At 40.6% G+C, this 19,677-nt stretch overlaps 1 protein-coding gene across 3 annotated transcripts in view; it reads left to right on the top strand.

Annotated features, from left to right (window-relative positions):
- Nucleotides 1–19,677, top strand: part of ccdc146 (coiled-coil domain containing 146) — a 34,290-nt gene that overhangs the window by 6,393 nt on the left and 8,220 nt on the right. For 2 of the 3 annotated variants that reach the window (XM_026232271.1, XM_026232277.1), the window contains exons 3-18: nucleotides 1,136–1,428; nucleotides 4,662–4,719; nucleotides 5,146–5,322; nucleotides 5,414–5,487; nucleotides 5,574–5,801; nucleotides 5,909–6,095; nucleotides 6,908–7,000; nucleotides 7,293–7,463; nucleotides 7,854–7,942; nucleotides 8,083–8,247; nucleotides 8,361–8,585; nucleotides 8,678–8,906; nucleotides 17,099–17,218; nucleotides 17,791–17,928; nucleotides 18,229–18,477; nucleotides 18,780–18,981. In XM_026232271.1, the coding sequence (XP_026088056.1) occupies nucleotides 1,136–1,428; nucleotides 4,662–4,719; nucleotides 5,146–5,322; nucleotides 5,414–5,487; nucleotides 5,574–5,801; nucleotides 5,909–6,095; nucleotides 6,908–7,000; nucleotides 7,293–7,463; nucleotides 7,854–7,942; nucleotides 8,083–8,247; nucleotides 8,361–8,585; nucleotides 8,678–8,906; nucleotides 17,099–17,218; nucleotides 17,791–17,928; nucleotides 18,229–18,477; nucleotides 18,780–18,980 (2,697 nt within the window). In that variant the 3' untranslated portion in view covers nucleotide 18,981. Of the gene's footprint in view, nucleotides 1–1,135; nucleotides 1,429–4,661; nucleotides 4,720–5,145; nucleotides 5,323–5,413; nucleotides 5,488–5,573; nucleotides 5,802–5,908; nucleotides 6,096–6,907; nucleotides 7,001–7,292; nucleotides 7,464–7,853; nucleotides 7,943–8,082; nucleotides 8,248–8,360; nucleotides 8,586–8,677; nucleotides 8,907–17,098; nucleotides 17,219–17,790; nucleotides 17,929–18,228; nucleotides 18,478–18,779; nucleotides 19,042–19,677 lie in introns of those variants that run through there. The other variant, XM_026232263.1, reaches the window with a different exon arrangement.

Here is a 19,677-nt window from a genome sequence, read left to right as displayed (position 1 = left end):
TAGTATTTATTTAATCTTTAGCAGATGTGTCGAGACATCTGCCAGAAATAGCTTCGCAGTTTTGTTTTGTTTTTTCCCCCTATTGAATTGGTGCTGCAATTTTCTGCAGAAGTCTGTTATCATCTATATACTCCATTTTATTCTTCCATTTTCTTTCTAATAGATCCGCACAGAGAAATGTCACCCAAACTCCCTATTGTAAGATGTGCACTAGTGTCTTTCTTCAAAGCCATCCCCTCACATGTGTGCCACATGATTTCCCATAAACTTGACAGTAACCAGCTTGAAGTCTCCTGCCTTGGCTCACTGCAGGAAGTCTCAAAATAAAAGTGCTATAAAATAGGAAGTGATAACACACAAGCTGCTTCTCAAGAAAAATGTCCAGCAAAAGTCAAAAACAACTTCTAAGGAATTAAATTGGTGCAACATTATCACAAGCTCTTAAAAACACTGGCTATGAAATCCAGTCATTTGAATAGGAATTTGTGTTAATTTCACATGAGGGCAAAAGATTTTCCCATGGACATTTTGCTTCATTACAAGTTGGTCACACAAGTTTGCCCTGCCAGCCAACAGAAATGTTCTGGGTTTGAAAGTAACCTGTATCGCTACCCAATTGAAAATGGAAAACTGACCTTTTTTGTGACTGCACTCTAAGACATTACAACTAAGCATATTTAACAAGAGCCTCTATCTCACAGAACCTGGTTTTTATTTGTGTATTGTCTGTAAGTTAAATTAAGCTTACATCAAAGCAGTTAATCTGCAACATGATATGGATCCCAGCCCTGCACAGCAAGTATAAAATCTTTAAATCTGGAAGAGATTTACTGCATATCTTGGTTACAAGCTCTTAAACCTTGTGTTTGTTTGTCTCCCTATAAAGGAGAAAACCACACATGTTCATATTTTCTGTTGATTATCAGAAAAGCTTGTATAGAAACGTCAGCTTCAGTGGTCAGATACTGTAAACAACACTCAAAGCTTAGATCGATCCTTTCCATTCTGGAGTTTGTTCTAAGACACACCTGAAATGAGTCTCATTAAATCCCCATCAACCTGTTTGGCATGCAATTATGCCAATGTTTATTTGGCTGTCGGATCATTGATAGTTCTTTTTCATCTTTGTCCTTAGCTGTTCTCCATGGGAAAGATCAGCGGGGAGAAAATGGCTCATCTTAGGGCCAGCTACAACATCTTACATGAAACTCTAAGAAATTCTCAGGAAACAGAGCTGCATCTGCTGCAGGAGGCAAAGGCCTTACGCACCACGCTGGATCAGAAGAAGCAGGAGCTGGAGAAGGCTGAGCTGTTTCCTGAGGGACCAGACACAGAGGTCAGCAGACTAAAACAAACGCTTCTGCAGTACTACAACCAGCTGAAGGAGGAGGAAGAAAGAGAATATCAGATGCAGTTCCAGTTTGAGTGGTAAGATGCTCTGCAGGACTATACCAAGATGTCTGGCTCTGCTTAGGCTCCATTTAAAATATGCAGAAAGAAGAGGTGTTTGACATGGTTTAGTGAAGGTTCTTTATCTGTATCCCTCCGAACACTCGCCTCTTCCTGTCCTAAATCAAAAAAGAACACTGTATGCTGAATTCCAGACAGTGTTTGCTGAACTTTTTCTAAGTAACGTTTTAACAAATATGTGAAATAGCTTTAAAATAGGGCAAAAGCTACTAATATTCTTAAAATTATAGCCTATAGACCTAAACATTTTAATTAATGTGGTTCCAAACCTCTAAGACCTTCGTTCATCTTCGGAACACAAATTAAGATATTTTAATGAAATTCGAGAGCTTTCTGAAATTCTCTATGCCCTCCACAGAGAGCATTTAGAATTTTTTTGGGATGAAATCCTTATTAGTGCTTATAACACTCCAAAGAGAAAGAAAACATTTAAATTGCATTATATGACCCCTTTAAATAAATAATCAGTGCTGTTAGAAGTGAATGAATATATTCAGCATTTCGACACCTTTGTAAGGATGCATTAAACTTGGCAAAGCAGTTTAATAAAGGATTTATTGATCTCGTGAGTTAGCAAATTTTATTATAGAATAAATGTTTTTAACTGTATTAAAGTTTATATTGGAATATAACATAACACGCTGATCCTTTAACAATGCATAGGTGCAAAAAAATGCACACCATTTGATCAAATAGTGATTTTGTGCACTTTATTTACTGTACCAATATTTTAAATTGGCCTTTGAACTTAGCGTTATTGCATGACAAAAAAATACCTTGCCAAAGCACTGGCAGAGCCTTTTGATCTAATGGCGTTTTTAGCACTCCAAATACAAACTTTGCATGCAACAATCAGGCAGCAGTTGACAGCACTCTGATCCAATGGCATACAGGCATCATCAGATTGACAATACTCTAGCCCAGTAATGTTAGGGAATCCAGTGGGGGCGGCAGTCATATTTCAGGGTGACCATGCTGCTCTTTATCACTGCTAAATTATCCTGCTAAATGTAGTTCCAGTATGAGTACCCATTGGCACCCCTTCAGGCGACCGCCTAGCTTGCATATGCCTAGAAACACCACTGCGTTCAAGGCTCATAAACACAGTAAGGACATCATTAAAACAGTTAAAGGGGGGGGTGAAATGCTATTTCATGCATACTGAGTTTTTTACACTGTTAAAGAGTTGGATTCCCATGCTAAACATGGACAAAGTTTCAAAAATTAAGTTGTAAGTTTGAAGGAGTATTTCTGTTCCAAAAATACTCCTTCCGGTTTGCACAAGTTTCGGAAAGTTTTTTTCGAGTATGGCTCTGTTTGACGTTAGATGGAGCGGAATTTACTTATATGGGTCCTAAGGGCACTTCTCCCGGAAGAGTGCGCGCTCCCGTATAGTAGAGCAGAGCAGAGACATTCACTGATCAGAGCGAGAGACCGAATTGTCACAAAAGAAGTGTGTTTTTGGTTGGCAGGGCAAGACAACCCTGCACAGATTACCAAAAAAAAAAAAAAACAGCATTAAGGGACCAGTGGATGGAGTTTATTTTACAGAGCATCGACGGAGTTGTGCAAGTGTTTGTGTTTGTTCCCTGCATTTCGAAGATGCTTGTTTTACAAACAAGGCCCAGGTTGACGCCGGATTTGCACATCGTTTATTTCTTAAGGATAATGCAGTCCCAACGAAAAAAGGGTCACGATCGTGTGTTGGAACCGCAGGCGGTGAGTAAAACTGCTTCAAATATCTCTGTGTTGTTAACTTAGCTATAGGCGCGTAAGCACATCAAGTAAACAACATGCCATGTTGTCATCAAACTGCACTTCCCACATGTACAGCTTAAAAAAAAAAAAAAAAAAAAAAAAAAGACAACATGAAGTGGAACTTAGTCATTTTTCATAACCACTCGGCAAATATATACAGTTTCAATACATACTACTTAGAGACGTCCTGCTGTAGTCGTTGCTGCTGCTGATCTTGTTAAATTTCAGCCTCTGGATCTGATTATAGATCACAAATAAATGGCTGAATCTGACTGTTAGCCATGGTTTGTTTTGGATGATGGTTTTTTCCTCACGGTAATGTCACAACTTCCAAACGCTCTCAACGCAAAAGCCTACTGGCGCTCGTGATTCTTTAGCTCCGCCCACACGTCACGCCTCCAGCCGCTCGTGTTTTCCCCGAAAAAACGGTACATACTATCTTTCTCTTATAAATATAATAAAACTAAAGACTTTTTGGAGTTATGAAGTATGAAGTACTACTCTATAGGTACTCAAGATTAACAGGATATTGAGTGAAAACGAGCATTTCACCCCCCCTTTAATGTGACATCATTGGTGCAACCGTTATTTTACAAAGCAATGAGAATACTTTTTGTACACAAAGAAAACAAAAATAAAGACTTAATTACGTGATACATGTGTGTACGTTCCTCTGCATGCAAGCAATGCATGCGCGTGATGCCGCTGACATACAATGCACCTTGATTACAAATTTGGAAGTAATTTACATTTTTGTTTGAACTATGCCTTTAAATCAGGCCTGTAGTATTTTGGTGTGGTAATTTTCGATTGATCAAAACCTCACTGCTTCCATGACATTATATGTGTGACATTACAGATTCCACTGTCAGTCAATCAATCGGTCAATCAATAAATAAAATAAATCAATAAAACATTTCTAATTGACAGAAAGCACAGAGTCTTAACAGTGTATTTACTGATTTTAAATTTTATACATTGTCTGAGAACCACTGTACTAGAAGTACATTTCATGCTTCTAAGTTGGTTAGACAGGAATTCATACTGCAGGCATGTTACAGCCAGATGTAGTTTCTACACATGTGGCTATTACAGCATGTCTTGAGTGGATCCTTCATCCTTAGCCAAACTGACATGGATTCACTTTGCACAGCATGCTTTTGCTCTCTGTAATCTCTTCTTTGTTGGGGCAGTTCGGTTCATCTAGAATATTTGTACACATTAAAATGTTCAATAACATTATATATATATATATGTATAGTATATGTGTGTGTGTGTATAATTGTGAAATCTTTTTATATACAAAATTTTATATCATGCATATTTTAGTTCCTTTTAGTATGAATTGCTTCATATCTTGATTCTGTTCACGTCCTGATTTCTGTAAAATGCATGAAATGTTTTTCACAGAATTTTGTTTCTTCCTTTTTTAGTCTAAAAGAGGAGAAGCTCTGTCTTGAGAAAGAATACCAGGAACAACCTAAACCATCTGTAAGTATTGCTGGGACCTTGATGATTTTTGATAAATTAATCACTGGGTATTCCAGACAAATCATGTTGTTTCACTATGGGGACTGAAGTGCTTCAACACACACACACACAACCCAAATTTTGCAATTATAAGACATCAAATCTTTCTACTTTATCTAAAATTAAAAAAGGTGTTAAAAGGTTTAAGTATAATTTTTTATTTTATGTTATTAATTTCAGTGTTTACAAATATTATCTGAATATATATATGACATTATGATCATCTTTATCACCACCGAATATTGTAAAAAAAATAAGAAGAAGCAAAAATGTATAAGTTTATTTCAAAATCATGTTTATTTCCATGTTTATATCCTAGGTTTTTCAGTATGGTCACAAATGTTGGGTTCTCACTCTATATATTCATGTTGTCCTGTATGTCTTCAGGAGCTAGAAAATCGGTACATTGCCATGAAGAACAGTTGTGAAGAGGTGGGGAAAGAGGTGGTTCAGCTTAGACAGGAAGTGAAGACTTTAAGTGAGAGCATGGAGACTCAACACAAACATATTAATAAAGAACAAAATGAGCTGGAGAAATTAAAAGATCTTGTTGGAAGCAGTGAGGTAAGCAAGACCTGTTAAACACTAGGGTTGGAGTTTCTGTCCTGTGAACTTTGGGGTGTGGATTTCACATGTTAGTAATGTCTTCCTCCAGGCTGAGCTGGCTCAGGTGCTTCTCATTCCTGTTCAACTGGGAAAGGAGATCGATAGGATTGCCCACAAGAAATCGTATGTGGCTTGTTCCAGCAAAGTTACACAAAACACTGGAAATGTTTGACTGGCTAATTTGCACTGTATTTGTTTGCATGTCTTAGGGAGCTAGAGAAGCAGGTTGCAGTCATAGGGCAACACCGTATGGAGCACAGGGAACATCAGCAGAGGATGGAAGCAAAGTGCGAGGAGGTGAAGGAGGCCAAAAGAGAGGTGTTACGAGAACTAGAAGGCCACAAGTCTCAGCTGGTAGTTGCAGAGAACAAACAAGACAGACTCCTCAAAGAACTGCAGATGACCAAAGAAAAAGAGGCCATGTTCATGGACCAAAGGTTGGAAAAAGACATGTTTGCAAATTAGTCATATAGCTGTGTAATAAGTCAAATATATCTATATATATTATGAGTAAATCTACTCTATTGATTGTTTTGATCTCCAGGGGTCTGCTGGATATCAACATGGAGCAGATTGTTGCTGAGTGCAAGTCTCTGCGTGATAAACTGGCTCGAGATACGCGGCTGAAAGATAAGCTTATGCGAGCCCTGAAGAGAAATGAATTGCAGCTGAAACAGACCAGAGACTCTCTTGCTAACACTCAACAGCAGCATGAGAGGACGCAGGCTCAGGTGACTCAAAACATATCTAATAACTACATCTCGACGCTCACCTTTAGATGTAATATTGCTGCTTACACACGGTCCTAATAAAAAAAAATCTTTATTATATCAATAATTATACTGTAAGAGTCTTTTTCATATTTTCCAGGATTTAGTAACATTTACTTAGAACTATTTATTGCAGACACATTATAAATATATATAATATTTTGGAACATCCTACATTTCAGAATTGCTGTACAATCATTTCTTTCTCACGTTATGTATGGAACAGCTGATCATGGTTCTTTTATAATAAAAGGAACTATTAGTTCCGTTTGGATTTTTGTTATGTAAGAGAAATGGCGTTGTAGCAAACATCCAGTCACGCCATATTTTCGGCATAATCTTTTCAATACAATAGAAAAAATGTAAACTGGAAAAAAGGAGACATTGAAATTGTAGAGATTATCTTTTATGCTGGTATGAAGTGTACGTTAGCAGTCATGAAATACATTTGGGAAGTTGATGCCCTGTGGTATGACATGGTTTACTCATTTAAAACTATTTTAAACAGCATTATTGTAATATATGGTAACACCATAGTTTTATAGTTATGAAGCTTTGTGATCTGACTTTAACTGAGAGCATACAATGAATATTTTATCACAATTTTCAAATCTAGGGAAGGTCCAAGGGGATCTTTAAAATACTTTTGCACCAAAAACAAACGAAAAAAAAAAAGGCCCAAGATAAACTTCCTCTTTTAAATTATAGTCACATTTAATTTGTATATATATATATAATTAATATATATATAATTTTTTTTTTTTTTTTTGCAGAGAGAGACAGTCCCAGAGGGTGACTGCTTGTTGCAGAGAAGAAGAGATCTGGAAAAGGAAGTGGAAAACTTAAAACGGAGTTGGATTAGCAAGGTATCATGTACATAATGACAAACAGCTTTCAGTATACATTGTCTAAATTTGGTGTGGAAAGATGCATTTCAAAATGAGCTTGTGTCAGAATCTCTTTAAGACAAGACATGTCACTCATTGGCCATCTTTGAAAACCTCTCAGGCATGCAAATGCAGCTCATATCTCTTTGGATGGGCAAACAACAGATTCTCCAAAACTGTTCACCAAGCTCACAATTTACATTTTGGATATTCTATTGTTTTTGGTTCGTGTCCATTTGTATGTTTCATTTGTGTATGTGTGAGAGAGCAGCAGTCTGGGGCAGATCTGAAGGTCCAGCTGGTTCAAGAGTATGTGGAGCAGGAACAGGCTTTGATTAGAGAGTCCTATCGCCGTAGAGACGAGCTTCATCACCTTCATCATCTCATACTTATCAAAGCAGATGAAAGAGAGCAGAAGAGCCGTGAGCTGCTCAAAGCACAGGTTACATACTACTCAATCCAAAACAGTTATATCAGCATGACTGTTGCTCTGTGGTTTTATTTCTGGGCTCTATAAGAGCAAACCAACCTATTCATCTTTATAGGTTGAAATTAAAAACATCCTCATATAATTTCAAACCTAGTTTTCTTTCTTCTATGGAAGAGAAAAGTTAGTATGCAATGAGAAGTACCCAAAAATGCCAAAATACACCATAAAAAAAACATTTAAATATATGCTATATTCTGGGTCCATATGTGTTTTTCAAGTATATATTTATTCAAATCTTGCGGGTTTGGAACAACATGAGGGTGAAAATGTTTTTGACAGAATTTTTTTATTTTTTGGGTGAGCTATTCAGTTATGAACATATTGATATGAATGCCGTTGCAGCTAAAATATAAGCGTGCTAAGCAAGATCTGCAGGGGAAAGGACTGGTTATTCAAGAACACATGAAACAGACTCAAGAGACCCAGTCAAGGTATTTACTGGTGATTGACACATACTCATAGATAGGCTGAAACAGAGCTAAAACTTTTACCTAATCTAGAAAGAATTAATTTTGTTAACTTGTAGTCTGTTCAGTAAATGTGTACTTGTGTGCCGCCTTACCCTCACCAGGCTGGGTGTGTTTGCTAAACTGTATGAAGTCACCAAGGGCGAGCGGAACAAATACCTGAGCTTGATCCACATCTCAAACCAGAACCTGACAGAGGTGCAAGAGAAGCTGGCCAAACTGGAAGAAAATCTCAAGACACTGCAATTGATTGCTATCAACAAAGACAAGTACCATGCTTTCACGTTATATGTTATACATACTTTTTTGTTCTTACAAAATACAATCTGTCTACATCACACCATAATATAATGTTTGGTTAACATGCTTGGTTTCACTCTAGGTTGCTGCAAAAGTCCCGTCTACAACATTCTCACAGCTACAAGCTCAGAGACCGCATGAAGAACGAGCTCTCACGGGTGTTACAGGTTCTGGAAGAAATGCACCAGAAACGAGAGGAGCAGAAATTGAACCTCGGCAAGCTCGCAGACACAATCAACATGATGGAGCAAAAAAAGTTGTATATGTGCAAGAGCTACGAGGCTGCTATGCAAGAGCGCAACCAGCGGTGCGAGAACATTACAAGATCTGTCAGGTGGAATAATCGCAGTCTGGGGTGGCATTTGAACCATAACTTTGTATCTGTGTTTGTGTTGTCAGGGCCGTGCAGCTTGTAGAAAAAGAGCAGGAACTGTGCATTTTCTATGAGAAGCTAAATGTGCTGGTGAAAATGATCGAAGACAGTAACCTGAAGATACAGAACATGGAGGATGAAATCAGCCACCTGAAAATTGAACAGAAGGAGCAAGAAAGACAGAATAACATTCTCAGGAAACAGTTGTCCAGCAAACGGGCCCTGGAGGAAGAAAGCATCCTATTACAGATACAGGTACCTGCATCTCAGTTCTGAAACTGCTGTGCAACCTTTGTCTAAAACAACAATGAAAGAAGTGAGTGACTACTCTTTGCATCTTCCAGATTTGGGTTCATAAGCCAAAGAGATGATCTATCACAGACACATAAAAAAAAAAAATTAAAAAAAAGTTCCAACACACTATAATGCAGTGGAATGCAAGTAAAGGTTAGATTGTATATACTATTCCAAACATTTATTGCCCTCTAAAGTGACACACATACTCACAGATGTGCTGTTTTTACCATTTATAGTTCCTTCTGAGAGATAAAACTGAAATAAAGCATCTTAGCAAGAATCTCCTTGATACTTTTATACCCCTCTGTGTTTAATCAACACAGTCTCTTCATATAAACCTCTTCTGCATCAGAATAGATAAAATAAACACTAAAATATTAGATCAGGTTACTAGAGGCTTAAAGTAAGGGTAAAAACATATTATATTCCCAGACACTGTGTGCAGTAGTTCCAAACTATAGTTTGAGTCCAATTCTTTTCACTGATACTGATGTTGAAAACACTTCCTGATGTGCAACACATTATTGCAACATTGAAAATGTCAATTACACTGCCGTTCCAAAATTTGCGGTCAGCAATATTTTAGTGTTCAAAATATCTTAGTACAGGGTTTCCGCGGGTCCATAAAAAGTCATAAATTTAACGATAAGAATTTAACCCTTGTGGATTGTTCAAATTCACTACCCTTTCGAGTTGTTCGGGATGAAAACATCCACTCAATTAAACTGCTGTAAAAATGTGTCAAATTAATATATTTTTTTCAATTTTTGTTGCATAAATCTGTTAATCAACCTCAGTCCTGATCAAAACTACCAAATGTTTTTAAAAAATCCAAGATTTTAACACTTTAATTGCCAAGTTCATAAATGATGTCACTGATTTGGGGGGAAAAAAACACACAAAATTACTTATTTTCAATATAAAAGTAATTGTGGCTGGCTTTTTTTTTTTACTTTTTATAAAAGTCTTGGGCATGTCAAAGATTAGTAGCAACATTGGCTTTGATGCATTTTTAGTTTTTGTGCAGCATTAGATTTAATTTTTTTCTCTCTAATTTGTTGTTGGTGGCTGTTTTTGCCCCATTGACTTCCATTATAATGAGATTTTTTGATTGCAAAGCCATGACACCATGTAATCATGCATTCTTGATCATTTGTGGTTTTCCCTTTTGTGAAGAGGTAACATTTGCTATTTTTACAGTTTACCATTTAGGTAGGCCTGTGCAAAAAAAGCTTAGTTTCTGACATATTTCTGTATATGTGTTACAAACACGCCAGGTTCCACCTCCACACAATCACAGCGCACACCCTCACCTGATTACTGAACCATCACCACCTGATCCTCATCACCAGTCATCCACCACAGCACCTTAAAAGCCACACACACACGCACACAGTCATTGTCCGGTCACGTTCGCGACAAGATTACTCATCTGCGCTAACTATAAGGACTAACTCCTCTTTACCTTCTCTCCAAGGATATTCTCAGAAGTCTACTCCTCCTTCTTCTCTCTAAGGATTGCTCCCGAAGACTCCTCCAAAACCTCACGGTGCGTGTGTGTGTGCGTTCACCTCCATCCCGGCACGGACCCCAATCCCTCATCCACTCCTCACTACCTGCTCCTCTGCTTGTGTCTTTGAATAAACATCTTACTCATCTGTTACTCCTCTGTCTCCGAGTGATCCGTAACAGATGACCGGACCAGCACCGAGAGACACAAGCATGAGCCTCACGGACCCCTTCCAGGAACTGGTTGATGCACTCCGCCGAACACTCATGTCAGCACTCGCATCACCACCACCAGCGAGCACTTCCGCAAACCCCGTCATCCCTCCTTCACCTGCCGTGCATGCCAGTCCCATGGCCCGGCCAGCGCCCTACTCTGGTTCGGCGGAGGAATGCAGCGGTTTCCTTCTTCAGTGTTCACTGGTCCTGGAGATGCAACCGCTCTCATACCCCACGGATTGATCGAAAGTAGCTGTGGCGAGTGGGGCGGGGCCGAGAGCCGTGGGAACGAGGAGTGAGGCCAGGTGTAGTGATTGGAGATGAGCTACACCTGCGCCCCACCGCCAGTATCGAGTCCCACGTAGGAGATGGAAGGATATAAGACTGGAGTGACGACCGTGAAGGACGAGAGAGGACCAGGCCTGGGATATTATTTTATGTTTGCTTTTTATTTGTGCGCGTCAGTCGCTGTGAGGGGCTGACGCGCTGTTTTGTGTTTATTTTTGATTATTAAAATGTTTTTGATTGTGCGCCTGTTCCCGCCTCCTTCTTCCCGATGTATGTGGAGTTTCATATTGTTACAGTAGCATTTATCATTTCACAGTTAGAGGGCAAGGCATTGCAGTGGGCAGACTCTCTCTGACCCAGAATAACCCCGTAACCCAGTCATATTCTAGCTTCATCGAACACTTCCGGGAAGTATGACGTCATCCTAGGGCGCCCATGGTTGGAACAGCACAACCCCGTCATCTCCTGGAGGACCGGAGAAATCCTGAAGTGGGGCGAAGCTTGCTTTCAATCATGTATCTCCGGCTGTCCTGTTCCAGTGGAACGTCCCCCTGAACCACTACCAGTCTACACCACATCCATTGAAAGCCCTGTCAAGAATCAATCCATCTCCATTCCCAAGTGCTACGCCCCCTTCAGCGATGTTTTCTGCCCAAAGCGGGCCTCCAAGCTGCCTCCACACCGGCAATGGGACTGTGCCATAGATCTGCTGCCGGGTGAACCAGTGCCAAAGGGACGGATCTATCCCTTATCCATCCCCGAGGAGAAGGCCATGGAGGAATACATCAGGGAGGCGCTGGCTCAAGGTTACATCTGCCCATCTACCTCCCCTGCTGCTTCCAGCTTCTTCTTTGTGGCCAAGAAGGATGGAGGGTTACGGCCATGTATTGATTACAGAGCTCTCAACAAAATAACTTGAAAGTTTTGTTATCCTCTTCCCCTCGTCCCAGCGGCCCTGGAACATCTCCGTGGTGCCACTGTGTTCACCAAGTTGGACCTCCGCAGCGCGTATAACCTCATCCGGATACATGGGGGGGATGAGTGGAAAACCGCCTTCATCACCCCTACTGGCCACTATGAATATTGTGTCATGCCGTATGGACTTGTTAACGCCCCCTCCGTATTCCAGGACTTCATACATGAGGTGCTCCGGGAGTTCCTCCATCAGTTCGTCCTAGTCTACATCGATGACATCTTGATTTACTCCCGGAGCCAGGCTGAACATCAACGCCACGTTGCGGAGGTCCTGCAACGCCTGAGGGACTACCAACTCTACCTCAAAGCAGAGAAGTGTACATTCCATCAACCCTCAGTGCAGTTCCTTGGATACACCATCGACCGCAGTGGCATCCGGATGGACGAGGGGAAGGTAAGCGCCGTCAGGGACTGGCCCATTCCTAGCACCATAAAGGAGCTGCAGCGATTCCTTGGCTTCGCCAACTTCTATAGACGATTCATTAAGAACTTTAGTACCATCACCAGTCCGTTTACCAACCTCCTTCGCCAGAAGCCCAAGTCCCTGTCATGGACTACTGCCGCCACCGAAGCCTTCCAAACGCTGAAGCAGGCTTTCACGACTGCCCCACTCCTCGTGCATCCGGATCCAGAATTACCATTCGTCGTGGAAGTGGACGCCTCTACCACCGGAGTGGGAGCGGCCTTATCCCAGCAGCAGGGGACACCCAGCCGCCTCCATCCATGCGCCTTCTTCTCCCGGAAACTCAACCCGGCGGAGGTCAATTATGACATTGGCAATAGGGAGCTAATAGACATCAAGCTCGCCTTGGAGGAGTGGAGACATTGGTTGGAGGGAGCCAAACACCCTTTACAAGTACTCACAGACCACAAGAATCTGGAATACCTCAGAGCAGCCAAGAGACTCAACCTAAGACAAGCCCGCTGGGCGCTATTCTTCACCTACTTCCAGTTTACCATCACCTACCGCCCTGGGGCTAAGAATGTCAAGGCCGATGCTCTGTCCAGATGTTATGCACCTGAAGAGAAGTAGGAAGACCCTGAACCCATCCTTCCGGACAAGGTTATAGTGGCCCCTATCTCCTGGTCTGCAGAAACTCTCCCTCCAGCCGAGGCCTGCAATAACACTCCGCCGGGTTGCCCACCAGGTCTCCAATATATCCCTAGGACAAAGCGCACTCCTCTCATTCACTCCACCCATACATCACCTGGCACTGGTCACCCAGGGGTCAATGGAACCCTCTCGTTGCTACGGGAATGCTTCTGGTGGCCCAACATGGCCTCGGATGTCAGAAGGTATGTGACTGGATGTACCAGCTGCGCCATGTCTAAAAGTCCTTCGCCATCTACCATCTGGCAAACTTCATCCTCTGCCCGTTCCCAACCGCCCGTGGTCACACCTAGGGGTGGATTTCATAACGGACCTTCCACCTTCTGACAACTATACCTGTATTCTGATAATTGTGGATAGATTTTCTAAAGCTTGTCGTCTTCTTCCTCTGAAGGGTCTCCCCACTGCTATGAAAACGGCAGAACTGATGTTTAACCATGTCTTCAGGTACTTCGGCATTCCAGAAGACATAGTGTCAGATCGGGGCCCCCAGTTCATCTCCCTGGTATGGAGAGCGTTTCACTCCCTCCTAGGTGTGGCCATCAGCCTGTCCTCCGGCTACCACCCACAGTCCAACGGGCAGACGGAAAGAAAGGTCCAGGAGATCGGACGCTTCCTCCGTACCTTCTGTCATGGCCACCAGAACTCCTGGAACCAATTCCTGGTGGGTCCGAGTATGCACAGAACTCCCTCCGTCAACCCACCACCGGTCTCACACCCTTCCAGTGCGTACTCGGCTACCAACCACCTCTATTCCCCTGGTCTGGAGAGCCCTCTGATGTTCCCGCGGTCGACTATTGGTTCCGGGAGAGTGAGAGGGTCTGGGACGCGGCCCATCACCAACTGCAACGGGCGCTCCGTAGACGCAGGACGACGGGTGACCTTAGCCGTTCCGAGGCTCCCCAGTACCAACCCGGTCAGAAGTTCTGGCTGTCTACCCGGGACATCCGCCTGCGTCTGCCCTGCCGCAAGCTCAGTCCCAGATACATTGGCCCATTCACCATCGCCCAGCAGATCAATCCGGTCACCTACAAACTTCAACTCCCCCCTGAGTACCGGATTCACCCAACCTTAATGTATCACTCCTTAAACCACACCATCCTCCTGTTCTTCCCTCCACAGAACCTGGCGAGACGGAAGCCCCCCCTCCTCTCCTCCTAGATGACGGTGCAGCCTACTCGGTCAAGGACATCCTGGACTCCCGGCTGCGTAGTGGTCAGCTGGAATACTTAGTGGACAGCTGGAATACAAGTTGTGGCCAAAATAAGACTAAAATTTACCCCCTAGTGGACGAAAACGTCCCCAACAACCCACAAGGTTTAAGGCCATAAAAGGACATAAAAACGTCCGGATTTTCCATACAAGGTCATAAAAAACATTTAGCCACGTCTTAAATTGATATGCTAGTCCATTAATTTGTTCTTCCATCAAAATGTACTCGCAACGGCATTCATTTGTTTCGCCTGTTGTAGTTCTGTATGAGGAATCTGGGTGGGATCACACTGGTATCACAGCGTTCCAGAACTACAAGGTCCATGCGGCAGCATACAGACTTGTCAGGAGGACTTTCACAGAAACCCACGCAAACTCCGAACATACTGAGTCACTGCTTAGATTAATTGAAATCATCCTGGCTATCACAATGGGAAAATTACCTTTAACGATCCATGGCTCGAAGACGTTGCGTTTAGTAGCTGGCTCAAGCCCGTCGCTAACACTCGGTATCAAGCATCCAAACACAAGACTCGGAAAAGCAGAACTGAGTAACTTAGCTGGTTACTCGTGCGCTCTATGTTCGGTGCGGAGAGAGAGCCGCGTATTACGGACAGTCCCTCCTGCACATGAACGAACAAATACTAATCGCAGTTTCAAACAAAAGGACGTGAAAAGAGCCCAATTCAGTTCCACGGTGTTCAGGTGTTAAGGGCTCACGCAGAGAAAGGCGTCTCAAAACGCTTGTACACCGAATTTGCTTCTTTTTGCTCTTGTGCCGACAAACACATACAAAATATGTCAAAATACCCGCCTTGGAAAGTATGCTCGAAAAAACTTTTACTGTTATTTCTTAAGTGAAAGTAAACAGTTGAGGGAAAAAAAGCGTAAGCAAACTGTGACACATTATACCCAAAGAATCTTCATACAGTGAACTACTAGTGAAATAGATAGATATAAATATTTTATCTATCTATCTATATATAATATTGGGACCAAAAATTATTCAGCACCTTATAAAGCACCATGCATTGCTTATTTGTTTTTTCTTTCTGAATTGCTAATGCAACCTTTTCACAACACAGTCTGAACAAAATGAAGCATTGCTTGGTAATTGGTCAACAAAGTATTGATAGTTGTGTAAATATTTTCATAATAACAGTTGTCTGTAGTTTTGGTTGATTCTAATCCATTACGTACATTTCTATCAAAGTTATGACATTATCAAGACGAATTTGTTCTGACAGAGTTTAACTCTAAATTCTTGTCATATTTTATAACCATTTTAGAAGCAATAGCAAATAAACTGTAATAATGTGAGAAATGTTGAATACATTTTGGTTTGATTGTAGATTTTATTTTTACATTGAAGACTATCCAGTGCTATTTTACATGTAATTATTCGGTTTCTGTACCTGCACACCTACAAACTTGAAAAAAACTTAAAGATTGTGTAAATATCAAAAATAAATAAAAATAATTTAACATACAAATTAAACAATTTCAAACAGGGCCCACTGGTACAACCTTCACCGGGTCCCCGCTGACCCCAGCTACCTGTGGGTGTTCAATACTGTGACCAAACTCCAATAACACTTGTTATTTTGGCCATAAAATAATTGTTAATTTACAATGTTACTTTACAATGTAACAATTGTTAAGTGTTCCTGTGTTCTTGACAAACAAGAAAAATAAGGCGAAGGCTTCAGTTTCTTAATCTTAAGAAATAATAGAATAACTCTTTTAATAATAAAACTTGTTACTTTCAATGAAAGTCAATAATAAAAAAAGACTTTTGAAAGTAATTATTTAGATTATATTAGAAAGTTATTTATCGTTATTCGTGTAGGTCATAAATTCAAATCCTAATAGTCATAAAAAGGTCTTAAAAAGTCTTAAATTTGACTGATTAAACCCTGCAGAAACCCTGTAGTATACTTAGTGTACAAAAATAAAAGTTGTTGTAAGAAGAAATTAAAGGTAAGAAATAATTTTGTGATATGATGACATCTCAATTCTTACCGTGTGTCACAAGATGTCCTGTACTAACACAAGACCCTGAACAAACCAAGAGAATCAGCCTACTCTTTATGGAATGTCAGGACAACCGCCCCAACAGAAACAAAGGATTAAGACTCAGACCCCAATCAATGTCTTCACCGGCCCACCTTCTATTGTTGTTATTCATTAGATTGCTTAAGAAGGGTTTTATTCATCCGCTTGCACTCTAAAAGATGACCTTTATCGCCAGCCCTTGTCCTGTCTATTGTGGGCTCCAGCTGGTGCTGCACGTGCCACTCGCCCTGACTGTAGTCTTACATAACATTGATATCTTTCAGGTCTCTCCAAGATCAAGTCCATTTGGACACCTAACTTGTATTTCAGCTTTTCCTCTTTGTTGACATGCTTAACACTGGGTTTTATTATGGCGGGGCCTTATAGAGACATTTTTAGATTGTTATTTACAGTATAGGCAAATTATTAATCCAGTTCGGTTGGCTTTATTATGTTTTGTGAAGACATTTCCAATCATTTAGCCTTCGATTGAGCACAACAAAACAAGTGCCCGACTTCTTGTTGACACCAGATGGTTTCTTTGTTGTGACATAGCCGGAAGCCCTGCAATGTTGTCTTTAGTGACTGAAAAGCACAATGATACATCTGCCGCCAGCCTGACGGCATTTTTAACCAAATGACTCACAGGGGGATACAAACACACACACACAAACAATACTCACAGTCTGTGCATCTGTGTAATAAGAGCAAAGGGGCTTTAAATGAGTCCACTGTTTTAATTGTGTCCTGATGGTGTGGCTGTTTTTTTTCTTCTGTGCCATAGCTGTCTGAGACGAAAGACAGACTGACTGAGCTAGAAAAGGCTTGTATGGACTATGCCAGAGCTAGAAAACTGAGTGGAGAAGATCCGTCTCCTGAGGAGCTCATCAAGAAGATTGAACAGGTGTAGTTGCAATCCACATGAAGGGAAATATTTGGGTTGATGCCTTTTTTTTGGCAGGGACTGTCCTGTTGGCCAGTTTCACTAAGCACAATCACCCATAATAAGTTTATTTGCAGAATTTATATTTATTTGTAACACTTGATTTCATATGCTATTTCTTAACAATAATAATGATAACAAATAATTTTCAGAATGTTATTTTTAAGAATACTTTATATTCTAGACATAGTTTGTTATATTGTACAAAATAACTAATTGTTTACACATTTTATTGAATAAAATATTAGATGATGCCGATTTAGTTATAACTGAAATTTTAAGGGTAATTTCTCAGTTTGATCTAAAAATAGTTTTTGCATTAATTCAATATATTTTTCTTCAATAAATATTATATAAACATTATTATTATTAATAATTATTTCTATTCTATACCTAGTGTGTTATACATATATTTGGAAAGCATATATATTTAAACATTTCATTCTTCGAATAGTTGGAAAAATATGCACTCATATAGATAAAAAAGGGAAAGTTAAGGTCACTCACTGGTGTGTGTGTGTGTGTGTGTTTAGTTAGAGATGCATCTGACAGATAAGGAGGCTCAGCTCTTGGAAATGGAGCTTGTGTATGAGCAGGTTACACGCCTTTCCCAGCGCATCCAAATCAAAGCTGAGAATGGTAAAGAAGACACACTGCATCTGGCAAAAAAAGTAAGTTTTACAGATAGATTTACTCTAACACACTGTATAGCACCATGGTTGGTTTTGTTTCAGGACTCAGAATTTACACTGGACCTTAGGTGGTAAAACACAATACAAAATACTTGATGCTTTGACACCATGCAGAACTCATGGTCTCCAAAAAACACATTAATTAACCTTAGCAAGCTGTCCTTAAAAAATCCTTCAGCTTAATGAAACTTCAAACTAATGTGCTGTGTTACTGAATAGACATAAGGTCATGTAGCCAGGAGTTTTAGCAAAATCATTTAGAATATGTTTGTGTTTTAGGTGAACGAGCTGCAGGCTCAGATTAGAGAGCGCACTCGTAAAATGATGGCAGTGGTAGCAGAGCTGTCCATGAGACAGGCGGAGTGTATGACCCTACAGCAGGAGATGAAAGACAAGGAACTACAGCTGGACCTGTGTCAGAGGCATGTGGAGCAAGGCCTGCCCCCCTCAGAAAACATAGAGAATGAGTGGCTGCGTTGCCTTCGAGATCAGCACAGACGCCAGGCAGACGCAGAGAAAAAAGCCAGGGTAAGCTTCCAAATGCACTCAAATCTTACAGTAAACATTAATAAATATGAAATTATGGGTCACAAAGGACACGTTTTCATGAGATTTTTCCTTATAGAGATAGACATTTTACAAACTCCTCAATTGTGACTGATGTATTAAAATTTGTTCCATCATTATAAGGACTGTAATGTTTGATCAGGTCTGTGCTAATGCTCCATTTGGAATCTACTTAGATTTAAATTATTTAAGTAAATATTTAAACCACCTATTAACATCATGTTTGTGTGATACTGAAGTATTTCTACGTTTATGATTGTTAGCTGGCTGAGGAAGACGAGTGGAACCAGCTTCCCAATGGTGTTTACACCACGGCTGAGCTGCGACCCAATGCTTACATCCCCACTGACGATCCTTTGCCAGTGCCCAAACACTACGGAGCCCTGGCCCCCTTTAAACCCACTGAACCTGGTGCCAACATTCGCCACATCCGCAAACCAAAATACAAGCCTATTGAGATCTAGAGTGAGTCTGCAAACTCAGGATGCTTACAGACATAAAAATAAAAGTCTAGATGTGCTCTCATTCCTGAGGAATCCAGTCCATTTCCACAGAACTAGTGATGCTTACATAAGACTTGTTTATCATATGGGTCCAATTTCAATGCTCAGCAGCCCAGTAAAGCTCCTTCTGGTGGCATGCTGGGAATTCAGAGAGATTCTTTAAAGATTTGCCAGAGCTGAGGGATGGGGGAGGCTAGAGATGATTTTATGCCCGCTGTAGCCATGCACAGTGGAGTCATATAGGGAAATTATTTACAGAACCAAATGGGACATTTTTTTTTTTATTGTTTTCTACTCCGATATCACAAAGATTATGAACGTGTTTTCGAGGCAAGTAAAATGATTCGCCTAATAATTGCATGGCTAATCTCTAGCCATATCATTTGGATGGTTTTATATTTTGGCATATCACCAACTCCTAATCTTGGCACAGCTATATCTTATTAATCAACTTCATTAATAGTGTGGTTTTCATACACAAAGTAGCTCAAAGTGCTTTACAGAAAAGTCACCAATAACCATCTAAACACAGCTGCAAAGTGAATAGCATGCCTTACAGGCTAAAGAGTATAATTGCAAACATACAAAGGCAGCAATATAAAAATAACCTTTTAGGAAATTGCTATTGACAAGAACCATCTTATTTTGTGGATTATAA

The sequence above is a fragment of the Carassius auratus genome, chromosome 4 (assembly GCF_003368295.1).
Source record: "Carassius auratus strain Wakin chromosome 4, ASM336829v1, whole genome shotgun sequence".
Classification (NCBI taxonomy): Eukaryota; Metazoa; Chordata; class Actinopteri; order Cypriniformes; family Cyprinidae; genus Carassius; species Carassius auratus.
This window is presented reverse-complemented; position numbering and strand designations above follow the sequence as displayed.